The following is a 13,021-nucleotide window of genomic DNA, read 5'->3' on the forward strand; positions in this document are numbered from 1 at the left end:
GTACTATGCTGTCTTAGTTATTGCTTTATAACAAGTCTTGGAAACCTGGTAGTTTAAGTCCTCCAAATTTATTTTTTAAGGTTTCCTTGGATAGTTTAGATCCTTTGAATTTCCATTTGAATTTAAAAATTATCTTGTCAACGTCCCCCAAAATTAACCATTGGAATTTTGAATGGTATTGTATTGAATTTGTAGATGAACTTTGGAGATAAATGTCATTTTAACAAATGTCAAGCTTTCTAGTCCATTAATATATATATCTCACTTATTTAGCTCTTCATTAATTTCCCTTAAGAATGATTTGCAGTTTCTGGCATTCTTCTCCTTCATGGGAATTACTTCTTTGTTCCCTTTTCTCTTCTCAGTGGTAGAAATTCAGTTGTGCCAATTCAGGATCACTCAGTCACTCTCTTTGACTTGTGGTCCACAAGCCCTTGCTGGCCTCTGTGGAGGTGGCTTGACCCTGCTGGTCTCTCGCTGGTGGCCACTGTCTCTACTCTAAGTTTGCTATAAAGCTAGAGCCTCATGTGATCCACACTGCACATCAGCCCCCTCAGACTCTGTGTTTTCTCTTGGGGACACAGGAAGGTTTCTGATGCTTTTACTTACTTCTATTCACATAGGAGTATAGGGCCCTGAGTTTTGTCACCATATGCTGGCTCCATGCTGTCTGGGACATCTCTAGGGTTCTTCAGTCTCTTACCATCACAGCTTGGGATGTGCAGAAACATCCAGCTCTTTAATTCCTCCCAGCTGATCTGCGGTTTTGGCTCCCACATCTCTCCTGAGACACTCGGTCCACAGAGGGCAGGCAGGGGGAGTCCCAGCCTGGGGCTAGGCCTTCTCTTCCTCCTCTGCCTCCCTTCCTCCACCCCACTCTCCCTACTTCTCCCCTCAGTTCAGAAATGTCCCACATCTCCTCTTGGGGAAGAAAACTGGTCTTAAATCTGCAAACACATCTCCCCCAATGCCAGACTTTGTGGTCTTAAACTCACAGGTCTGAGTCCTCAAGTCTCCTCTCTGGATTTTGAAAGCCGAAGCTTGTTGTATCCCTCACCCCAACTCTGCACCTGCACGATGCTGAGGGCAAGTGTCTCCGTAAGGGAGCCTCGCTGCCCCGCCCTCGTTTCAGTCCTGCGGCTGAAAGGCACTCAGCCACCCAGTCAGCTACCCTCTTTTGAGAAGGCCTCACAGAAGGGCCACGTTTAAACTGGGCTTTGAAAGAAAATCGGGAGTTTGTTGGATGAAGACATGGGGGTGTTGAGGAACGCAGCCCCAGCCCAGTCTTTGGGGTGAAGAAACAAGAGGACGGAGGGAAGGGGCTGGTGGAAAACCCTTGGGTTTGGACTTGAGAGCTACTGGCAAGAGCATGGACCCTGACGTCAGATGGAGCTGGGTTCAAGTGCCAGCACTGCCACTTACTAGCTTGGTGACCATGGGCATCTGACTGAACCTCTTCATGCTTCTGCGTCCTCGGTTGTAAAGTGGGGGTAGGAATGCCTGCTGGTTTGGGCCCAGGTGGGGACAGAACAAGTGTAAGGCTCACACCACCCGAGCCCAGCACCCAGAGATGCCCTTTTGCTGTGATAGGGGGACATTTCCCCAGGTCTTCTGGTAAATATGGTGTAACTTTTCAAAGCCCTGAGGTTACAAAGAAAAAGTTATTCCAAGGAGACTAGCTCCAAAGCGTAAGCCACACTGTTTATTTCCCTCTGTATGGATGAGATGAGCCATCCCCCAGGGCATCTGAATACCAGGTGGAGGTGTCTTCTTGGCCTGCAGACCCAGCCCATCTCATGGTAATTTCCAGGGGCCGACTTGCTTCTCAGGCTCAGGGAGGGGAGGTGCTGAAAGGCACAGGGCGGCCCTGAGCCTCCCAGGGGAAGGGCCACCATCTCTGCACTCCATGGATGCTGACTGGGGTGCGGTGGGCTGGCTTTAGCCCCCCCACTGGCAACCTCCCCTACCCTGGGCGATGGGCAGGGCTAGTGTTGATGCTGACTCCATTTTACAGAGGAAAGTGAACATGTCCAGAGGCAGCGTGGGGACGATGCCTGGCTTAGACCAGGTCTTGAGGGAGCCCAGGGAAGCTGGAAAGGCCTTATATGTCACCTGGTTCAAGGCTTTAGTGTCCAGGTGGGAAAATAGGCCCAAGGACGTGGCAGCAGATTTCCAAGAACAGAGCTGATCCTGGGGCCTGGAGACCTGAGGTCGGGCCATGCCAGCTCTGCAGCCAGGGCGGCTGGACACAGAACTCCCCTTTCTAGGGGATTCTGTGCTTTCTGTGCTTAATGATCTTAAGGCCTGAGGGCCAGGGCAGCCCCCAAACCTGGCTCCCCACGAGGTCATGGTTTCCTCTTATGAGCAGACATAAATGCTGAGCAGCACGTGGGGGTGTTCCCAGAGGATAGCAAGGGTACCAGGGGGCTGAGGGACATACACCCTTGACATCAACTGGTTCTTTTAGGAAAGAAACCAATGTGGGAAATGTGAGGGACCTACATCCCTGGGAAACACATCACTCGGGTGCCATGATATGTGAGGATTCCGGGGCTGCCCCCTAATCATGAGACTGGGGGCAGAGGCTGGGCCCACAGGGGAAGGGCTGGACACCAACCGGCCAGCGTGACCATCTACTCGGATGATTCCTTGGGCATATAGGCCACGTTGTCGTAGGCAGGGGGTGGAGAGGCTGCGGGGCTGGGGATGTTGAAATCTGTGCTGAAGGCATTTGGCAGGAAAATCACAGGCTGCAGAGAAAGAAAATCCAATGACAGTCCTAAAGGAGGTGATGCCATAGCGCCTCCTTGTGGGTGTTCTGAGAACAGCGCCCAGGTAATGAGTTCTGCAAGTCTGAATTGGCTGACTCACCCATTCAACTAATATTTCAAAAAATATTTACTGGGGCCAACGGTGACCCAGGCACTGGGAATGCAGCGGTGAAGGAAATGGGCAAAAGCCCCATTTCCCTAGGGACTATAGTTCTGGTGTTCCTTCTCTCTGGTCGACCCCCGCACTGGTCATAGCTTCCCTACCACAGCACTGGCCTCCGTGGGGCTCCCCCATCCCCAAACCCCCTGCATCCCCTTCTTTCAACAATCCATGCCCCCTCACCACCACAGACTGATTTCCTTGAGGCCCCTCCACTCACCCTTCCCTTTGAGCAAACACTCCTGCTCAAAGACTTTCAATAGCCTCACCTCTCGTTTTGCACAAAGCCACCTCCCAGGCAGCACCCCCGCCTTACGGCCCGCATTTTCCCGCCGGAGGATGACTTTACTGCAGCTGGTTCCCCTGTCACGAATGCCCCCCTCCCATTCCCTTTTGAGGTCAAGCCTTCGACTGCTCAGCATCCAGGTTACACAGGAGCTGGGCCTTTGGTGATGGCGCCCCCTTGTGTCCGTGAGGAACATAGTCCCATCTTCCCGCAAAGATTCTTTGGGTACCCGGATATTAAGAGAGTTGGCAAGCTTATTGGGCGCGATCCTTGCAAATTGCTTCCCAGAGGCACGAAGAGAGGGGTAGGAAGGGCGCCTTCCAGGCCAACTGTTTCCTCAGAGGCCCAAGCCGGGGATGGGCGCCGGGGTGGAAGTACTCACCGCGTTGGCTTGGGCGCGGGTGGCTTGGCACCCGAAGTGGGTGGCAATGACCGCAATGAAGAACTCCAGGATGGTGAAGATGGTAAGCACGGCCAGGTAGCCCCTGCCCACATCCTAGGGGCCAAAAATGCACAGTCAAGACAAGCCAAGAGTTTAGGAGTGAAGAAGGGGGCCCCGAATGAAGAAAAGGCCCTTCTATACTTTGCCAGAGTGAGAATAACTTACCCAAGGTCACATAGCCGGTGGGTGGCACCCCCTGTGCCCCCCCTTCACTCCACCCTGTGCCCCCACTGCCCATTCTTGGGGTAGGGACATGGGATCTGTTGGGCCTGGCTGGCCCTGCCAATGCCAGGGCCCTGGGCCTCCGGGGGCTGCAAACTCCCTCCTCCCCCCACCTCCAGGGCATGGCTCTCTTGTTCTCCCACGTTTCCCCACCCCTGTGTGTCTGGCAACACACCCAGTTAGTGACACCAAAATCCATGAGCAGAACGGCCGTCGCAGCAAAGGCCGCCATGGCGCTGAGGCTGTTTGTCCCCAGGCTGCTCCTCACCTGCCGGAGGGAGAGGAGCAGAGGGAAGAGGCAAGGGGAGGAGAAAGGACAGGGGGCAGCAGTGCTGCACCTGGGCCTCCGGACGCAGCCCTCCCGGGGCCGGGCCGCAGGGGCCCCGCCGGGTGCGTGTGGTGCTCCTGCTGACTCCCCTCCTTTCCCAGACCCCAGGACAACGGCCTCCCCTACCTTCATCCTCTCTGGCGGGGTTTGCATCAGGCTCCTTGCCCCCGCCCCCCGTGCCCTCCCCCAGGCTGGGCACCCGGCCCCACCCCATCTCCTTCCCCCCACCTCTGGTCTGCCTCTTAGAGTCCAGTGTCCTGGCTCCTGCTCCACCTCCTGATGCCCAGGCCCTTCTCTGCTGTCTCCCGGCCTGGGATGCTGGTCCCCAGGCTCTTCCGTGGCTGTCCCCTTCTAACAGCCAGCCTAGGGCCACCTGCTTGGGGTCAGAGTGACTCTCCCATTGGCCTGTGGGCTTCCTTTTAGCAATTTTCACACTCTGTAACTATCTCACGTGTTAGTTTGGGTTGGGTGTCCAACCAGACATCAGAGCGTAAGCTCTGCACGGGCAGGGATTGCCCTTGACTGCCACGTTCGTGGAGCCTGGACAGCGCTTGGCTGCTCCTGCTCGAAGCCTGGGTGGCCTCCCCATTGCTGCAGAGGGCATTGGAGCCTCCTGTCACTGGGACCTAGGACACCCCTCCATCTGATTCCCCCCATTTCCCTCCCCAGGCCTGTGCCCTGGTGGATGGAACCACACACGGTTTCCGTAGCACCCCTGCCCACGGCCCCTCCTCGTGTTCCCCTGCTTCCCGCCCCCAGCCATGTCTGAATCCTATCCCCGCCCAGGCCCCGCTGAGCTGGCTCCTCTTCCAGGAGGGCTCTCTGCATCTCCCCCTCCTTGGACAGCCGTGAGCCCTTCGTCCCGGGACACTCACTCTCTGCTCTGTGTTGTATTTTGAAAGTGGACCTCGGCCCCTCCTGCGTGGTGCTGGGGTCTGGCTGCCGCCCCCACCTGGCACTCAGCAGGCCCCCAGGCAGTGTCTGTGGAAGTCGCCCTATGGGCGAGCGGATAGGGAGGGCCGGTGGACGCCACCCTGCCCTCGCCCTCCCCCACTCGGACTTACCAGGCACCTGGAGTGGTTCTTCTCCGCTGCCACTGAGAGGGACCCAGAGATGATGAACTGTGTGCGGAAGAGGATCCCCGGTGAGGCTGCAGCCAGGACCCAGGGCAGGCACACCACGCCTGGGCTCAGCGGAGGCCGTGCGGGTACCAGGGAGAGGGCAGCGGCCTCTCGGCTGTCACCTCCTCCTCCTGACTTCCCTGTGAGGTGCCCCCTGGTTGCGAGGGGCCCGCGCCCGGGGAGCCAGGGCGCAGCTTGAGGGATGCTGGTCTCACTGACCTCCTGTCATCAGGAGCTCATAGGAAGGCACTGTGCCTTCCAGCCGTCATCCATCAACCCTGAAGTGAGCAGCGCGGTGTGCCCAGGTCACCACAGAGCTGCATGAGTCAGACGGGATCCTGCTCTCACGGGGCTGGTGGTCCAGCTGGGGAAGACTGAGGCTTGGCACATAAACAGTCAAGAAGTACGGTAGGACAGGAGCTGTGACCACGTGACGAGGGGTCACCGGGGGCTACACGAGGTTGCGTGGTCAGGGCAGGCCTCTCTGAGCTGAGAAGCACGTGGGAGGGCACCGGGCAGATGACGATTTGGGGCAGGTGGGGAGGGGCCGGCTGGGAGGCCAGCCTCCAAAGACAGCTCCCAGTGGATCCCGCCTCACATGCCTGCCCCTTGGCACTTGCCTTGCACAGTGAGCCTGGGCTGTCCCCGCGACCGGCTTAGCTGGGGGAAGGTAGCCAGAGTGGTGCCGTGCCAGTTCTGGGCCTACTGTTAGAAGGCCTCAGCTGCCACACTGGAGAGACCATGGGGCCAGACGGTGGGAGAGGCCAGTGCGGGCCAGGGGAGAGGTTGGGGGGCCCTGGGGGCTACAGGGAGACATCCCAGGGTTCCCAGAGGCCAGCCACGTGGAGACCCAAGTGAATGACCAAGTGCTGGCGCTCACAGGTGAACTGCCCGGGGTCTCCCGGCCCTGATATCTCCTGGGTTTGTAAGGCAGGGTAACTGTTTTTTTCCCTTCCCACCATTTTTGAAATCTTTACTGGGGCATACTTTGTGACACAGCTGGCAGGAGGAAGCTCAGAGCAGAAAGTAACACCTTTGTTCCGGTTGCAATTTCCCCCTTAGACCCTCTCATTTGCCAACACTTCCTGCCAGCTTCGGGTCACTGGGAACTGTTTGAAGGGCCAGAGCCTGGCCCCACAGGCTAGCCAGGCCCCCCTGCTCTAGCTGTGTGTGGGTCAGCTCCTCTGGCATCTCTGGGCCCCATTTCTGGGGGCTTTGAGCTCTTGATGGAGGCAGCCTGGGACAGGGGATGGAAGTCACTGTGCCCTGGGTTTGGGAACCACCACTCACCGGAAGGAGGCACCTCTCAAATCTGATCCTCTCCCTTTGGTGCAGAATCAAGGGTGGGTAATTGGCTCCCACATGCATTAGTTCTTAATTTCTTCACGCTGTGGGGTAGGCAGGGCCAGAACTACTAGCTGATTTGTAGATGAGAAACTGAGGCTTGAGATGGGGTGACTTGCCTAAGGGACTCTGTGGTAACACAGGATGGAGCTGGGATTCAGACCCCGCTGGCTTCCCCTGAAGCCTGTGCTCCGGGGGGTGGGGGGGGTGGGGTCTGGGAGGCTCAGGTGCAGAGAGGCAAAGCGTCGGTGCTGCAGTGCCTGCTCAGGGTTGGAGGTGACAGGACTGCGGATGTACCCCACTGAGCCTCCAGCGGGGGTGGGCAGCGATGGCTGGGGTGCAAGCAGAGGAATGGGCTTGGGGATTAAAAGCAGGTTAGACTCCCAGGGGCTCTTGGTGGGCTGGGACCCCCAGAGGAACTGACAGGTTTCTACCCCGGGGGTTCGGAGGCTGGGTGAGGTTCAGGATCCAGGTCATCCAGGTGGTTAGGGTCCCTACCCTGGCCCGTATTTCTTTCATCCTGTGCTTTTTGGGGGCCTTCTCTGTGGCAGACTCTTTGCTGGGAGCTGTTCACATATAGGAGTGGGGTCTGGCTTAGGTTAACGAGTAGGGTTTGAGATTCATTGTTAGGTTTAGGCCCAGGCCGCCCCCCCTAGGAGCGGAGGTGCCCAGGAGAACGTGGGGGGTGGCGTTGCGGGGAGAGGTGAGCTGGCACGGCCCCCCAGGGGGCCCCGGCACTCACGCAGGCTCCTCCCCAGAAGGGGACACCGCCTTCGATGAACAGCATCCCCACGTGGCCGTGGCGGACCATGAGCAGCACGCTGCCGAAGCCCAGGTGGATGAGGCCGATGAGGATCTGCACGGTCTGCGGAGCAGTGGGCGACTCAGTCAGGCGGGCGGCGCGGCTCCGCACCGCCCCTTGGCGGCCCCGAGCAGAGCGTGCTCCCCCGCGAGCGGTCCGCGACGGGGAAACTCCCAGCCCCATCTTTTGAGGAGGCACCATCCCAACAACCATAATTGACGGTTTTAAGAAGGAAAGCCGATTCCCCAGAGCCTGTTCCCATGTTTCTGTGGTTTGCATCCGCTGTGGGTTCTGACCCCTGGACCTCTAGCATCACTGCTCTGTGCTGCTTCCCGATTTCCTTAGCCCTCATTTCAACGGCATTCCCTGCACGGAATGCCGCCCCTTTCCGTCCTCGTCCTGCAGCGAAGTCTACTGGCGCGTCTGTCACTCATTCATTCCAGCTGTGAACTCACATTCACTCCCAGAAGTGGGGTGGTCTTCCCAAGGATGGGGACCTGTGGGCTTGTGGCAAGTTCTGTCACATTTCTTCCCACGTTTTCAGTAACAATTGAATTCTAGAACTGAGTGGGAGGGGACATTGGAAGCCCCCGAATTCAACCTCTGTCTAATCCAGGAGCCCTTTCTGGCACCTAATGCCTAAACGGACCTGTGGGCGTTGCAGTGGTCACCACTGCTCAGACCACCGTGGTCCATGTATGGGCAGAGTTGACGATGAATAACTAGAATCGTTTTCTTGGGGTCATGTGAGGTATCTAACAGGAGTGCCAAGAACTTGGGTATTGATAGGTCTGACCCTCTTGAATCTTCTCTCTTCCTCTCTCTCTGGCTGCACGTCTTTCAGCTTCCTGCTCCCCGGGTGGCATGGTGTCCCCGCTGCCAGCACTGCTCTCCTCTCTGCAAGCTCTTTTCCGGCTGCTGGGCCCCCACCTACTGGAATCAGGCCTCATAGAACACTGGCTGCCATGTAGCGAGTGCCTGTCTACACTGAGCAATGTGCTGGTTGCTTCACAGATATCTATCTCATTTAATCCTAATGCAATGTATTGTTATCCTAATTTTTGAGATCAGGAAAATTGAGGCTCAGAGATGTACCGTCACTTGCCTGAGATCTTCCAGCCATGAAGTGGCAGGCTGGCTAACTCCAAAGCTGGCGTTCTTCTTACTGGCTGATGCTCCCTAACACCTCCTTATAATTTCTACTTTTTATGGGTTCCAGCCATTTGTATTGTTTTGCCAAATTTCTTTGCAGGTCATCAGTTCCTGAGGTCTGCTCTGAGGTTTCAGGGTTCCGGCACTTAGTGACCCCATCTTTGTTCATTATCTCTAGTCCCTTCAGGCACCAGTGGACTTGGTGCAGCTGTTAGCACAGAATCCTAAATCCCAGCATGTCCGAGCCAGGGCTTCTGAATGCTACAGGGCGGTGAGGTTGAAAGTAGAGCTTTGGCATCAGGTTGTCTATGGTACAGCATGCCACTTACAAGCTGTATGGTCTTGGCTAAATCACTATTTAGCCTTGACAAACCTCAGTTTCCTAATCTGTCCAATAGAAACTACAACCCCTTCTCAAAAGATGGTGATGAGATCTAAGGAGACAAAGCATGCATGCAAATTCCTTGGCTCAGTGTGTGCTCCTCTCATGGGGGGGTGTCAGTGAATGAGAGCTGCCATCACCACCACCACCACTGCTGAAGCCATGCTTTCATCGTCTACTTGGGGAAACTGAGGCCCAGAGGTAAACTGAAGACACTACCTGTATGTATGAAGATGAATATGTCTGTCTATCTATCGTCTATCTATCTATCATCTATCTATCTATCTATCTATCTATCTATCTATCTATCTATCTATCTATCTATCTATCTATCTATCTATCTATCATCTATCTATCATCATCTATCTATCTGTCTATCATCTATCTTTTATTTCCTCCCAGAGACCAGTATCTCAAGGCCATCTGAGATTGGAAAGGACCTTAGCGGCCGTCTTTCCTGGGCTGTCAGCCCTGCATGAGCTTGCCCTCACCACCATTGCAGCTTCATCTCATCTCCCACCTCCCTTTGCTCCTCACGTTGCAGCCGTGTTAACCTTCTGCTTTACCCTTGACCAGGCCACACTCATTCCCACCTCAAGGTCTTTGCCCTGGCTGTTCCTGTACCTGCTGGGCCCCCACCCACCATCTCCCGCTGGCTGGCTGCTGTCCAGCATCTAGGATTTAGCTTAAATGTCAGCCCCCACAGAGACCACTCTGCCCACCCTTGCTAGTGTTGCCCCTCCCATCCATCATTTTCGACCTCATTGCCCTATTTGGAGTTATCTTCATCAGTTGTCACTGGTTTGTGCTGTGTGAGTCCCATGGGGACAGGTCCTTGTCTGCCTGGTGCACAGCTGAACCCCAGGTCCTTACAAAATATTTCTCAAGTGCCTGCCCCTGCTCCAAAATGTCCATAAGTGCTGCAGAGCTGGGGGGCTTCCTCCCAGCCCAACCCTGGGGAATCCTGAGAGGCTGTTCTTACCCCTAAGGCTTTGGGCTCTCCCGTCAGGAATGTCTCCATGGGCCGAAGGTCAGGTGGCTGGGTGGCCCTTGGTGTCTGTGTCCCCAGCGGTGGCTCCTCGAACTGCATAATCCCGGGAGGTTGGCACATGGAGGTGGGCAGAATGGCTGGAGGGGGGCGGAGGCTGCTGGCGTTGCTGGGCGGGATGACGACAAACACCCCATTGCTGGTGGACGGCGTGGACATTGTGCTCAGAGAGCCTGGGGGATGAGGGCTCAGGAGATAGTAATGAGGATGGTTACGCATTTGCATCAGGCTTTTTAGATCATAAACAACATGCCGTGTAGCGTGCTCACTGTGGCCCCCTGAACATGGCACCAAAATCTGGGGTTGTCGATGAGGAGGCTTCACACAGAGACCTGACAGGATGTCCAAAGTCAAGGGCCTCTAGGTGAGGCAAAGCCAAAACTTGAATTCCCCTCTCCCTGACCCCAGAGGCCACTCTCTCTTAATCTTTGTGCTACATCCCATGGAAAGAATGTTTAGGAGGGGCATGGATTTAAACTTCCTCCTTTCCCCAGAAAGGGCAAGTGACTTGCCCAAGAACACACAGCTGGTGTGAGGCCACTGAGCCGGCACAAACCTCTTTACCCACCGACCGGAACTCATCTGCCATTTCCTGTCCTTCAGCTCTGAGGCTAGGGAGCTTGTGTAAATAATTCCTCTGGGATCTCCAGCTATGGAGACTTTCTCTCTGGCTACCCAAGCAATTGCTTTTGATGTAGCGCAGATAGGCATGGATTATGGAAACGCTGTGTGAGCACTTTGGGGAAGACCACCAGTTGTCAGGAGGGAAGTTTACTAGGCAACAGCAGCAGGGTGAGACCCGCCAGATTGTACAATAAAATCGAAGCCAGTCATGCATCTCATTGGCATTAACTGGTTCAGCACAGGGCTCTGGAAACAGAGACCATGATTTGAATCCTGACCTCTCCAGTCACTGTGCCTCAGGTTCCCTGCATATAAAGGGATAATAACACTGGTAACGATCTTACAGGGTTTGGTGTGAATTGGATGGAAATAACACACACAAACCTGATACAAGCCATCCGTTAGAGTGTGATTTGTTTCAACACTATTTGCCTGATGTGTGTTCTTAAAAATAATATGGATAAATGAGTCACTTACACTGAACAATTAATGTGCGTTTTTCCTGGTGCCCTGAGAGCTATCATACATGTCTGTCAGGAGAGAGCCAGCTCGCAGACCGTGCAGCAAAGTCTCAGTGGTTCTGCAAAGGCTTTCTGCTGATGAGGGCTCAGCCTCCCTGTTCTGTGGTGACTATGTTCTCAACTTCTGGGGAGCCTCTGGCCCATTTATTTATGACAGGTTTGCCCTACATCAGTGCACAAAGTGGGGGTGGAGGGACTGTGCTGGACCTGCTACAAAGAGACAGAATGCAGTGTATCCAAGATTTCTGTGACTGGAGGCGTCATGGGGTAAAAACCTGCTGGTGTTTAGGGGGTGATGGAAGTCACCTGTCATTTTGAAGGGCCTGCTCATGGGGCTCCCTGGAGTCTGGGACCTCCACAGGGATTTCACTGTGACCTCACTTTGCAGCTCCCACTCAGCTGGGGCCTCATTTCTAGGAACTCACATGGAAATGACTATTAGAAGACATGGACACTGCTTAGAGCAGGGTTGGCTAAGTTTTTCTGTAGAGTCAGATAGTAATTCTACAGGGCTCTGTGGGGCCATAGAGTGTCTGTTGCGAGAAGGACACTCCCACTGTCACACAGAGCAGACAGAGGCAGCACAGTACACAAATGTGTGTGGCTGTGTTCCAACTGAGCAGTATTTATGACAGCAAGTGGCAGGCCTGTGGGATCTGTGGGCTGTAGTTTGCCAACTTTGTTCTTAGAACACCGTCTGGCATAGTGCTGCGCATGGGAAACTACATTTTGGCTACAGCTTCAGACATTGTTACATTGATGATTTGTTGTTGTTTGGGGCACTGAGTTTGTCTCATATTTATAAAATGAGGATGGTGATGGCTGCTCACCCTGCTGCAGAGGCTAGCGCCTTAGTCCTTGGACATTGGCAGGGTGCTGTGAATGTGTTGGGGTTTGACTTAGGGTGATAGTTTCAAAGCAATGTCAATGCGATCCTATCTCATCATGCACCTTTCTGGAACTTTCTAAACCAATTCACAGTGACAGAGCTCCACGCTGCTTTGGTGCTGGGTATCAGGTTCCTCAGAACTTATAATAAACTTTTTTTCTTTTTTTTGAAGACTTGCTCTTTTCTAGGCACCTCAAATATGTTATTTCTTATCCTCACACGGATCCTTTGATAATTCTTGAAGGTTTATTTTACAGATGAGACCGCCTGGGCTCCGAGCAGTGAGGGGACTTACTTAGGGTGGCGTGGCTAGTAAATGGCAGAGCCAGGGTTCAAGTCCACATTTGTTCATCCCCAAAGCCTGCATTGGCCCCCACCTGGCGCCACCCTCCAGGGCAGTCATGGGTGCTATTTGCCTGTTGTTCCAGCTCTTCCATTAAAGTTTGGTGTGGTCACATCACTTGTTTTGGCTAAATAAATGTAATCAGAAGTAATTGTATAACTGTGTGGAGGCAATGAGTCATCAGGGAAAAAGACACTGCAAGGCCCTTTCCCTCTTTATCGTGGCGACTTGCTCTGTTCTGTCTCCCTGGGACCCTGAATGAGCACGACGTGCGGACGAGCCCCCAAGGGACATGCAATGCGAGGAGGAGACAAGCCCTTGTTGTGTTAGGCCACTGAGCTGTTTGTTACAGCAGCACAGCCTAGCTTCTCCTGATTCCTCCATTCCCCCAAAAATGACTATAAATAGGGGTCAGACACAGAGTCCACGCCCTCCAGAGCCTAGCAAGAGAAGTTTGCTATTCAGTCCAACAAATGATTATTGAGCATCTACTACGAGCACCAAGCTTAGGTGCTGAGAATATACAGATGAATTGAGACCTGATGTCCTGTCCTCAAAGAGTCTTGAAAGGTAGAGCAGGGCCGCC

At 54.5% G+C, this 13,021-nt stretch overlaps 1 protein-coding gene across 1 annotated transcript; it reads right to left on the reverse strand.

Annotated features, from left to right (window-relative positions):
- Positions 1-1,696: 1,696 nt before the first annotated feature.
- MS4A15 (membrane spanning 4-domains A15) lies at positions 1,697-10,277 on the reverse strand. Its single transcript, XM_017678410.3, has 7 exons — positions 9,993-10,277; positions 7,417-7,539; positions 5,274-5,330; positions 4,057-4,149; positions 3,600-3,713; positions 2,618-2,750; positions 1,697-1,847 (listed from the first exon to the last, which is right to left on the reverse strand). Exons 1-6 carry the CDS (start codon positions 10,275-10,277, stop codon positions 2,634-2,636), a joined length of 789 nt encoding a protein of 262 aa, XP_017533899.3. The 3' UTR covers positions 1,697-1,847; positions 2,618-2,633.
- Positions 10,278-13,021: the final 2,744 nt, after the last annotated feature.

Source organism: Manis javanica, unplaced genomic scaffold (assembly GCF_040802235.1).
Source record: "Manis javanica isolate MJ-LG unplaced genomic scaffold, MJ_LKY HiC_scaffold_25, whole genome shotgun sequence".
NCBI lineage: Eukaryota > Metazoa > Chordata > Mammalia > Pholidota > Manidae > Manis > Manis javanica.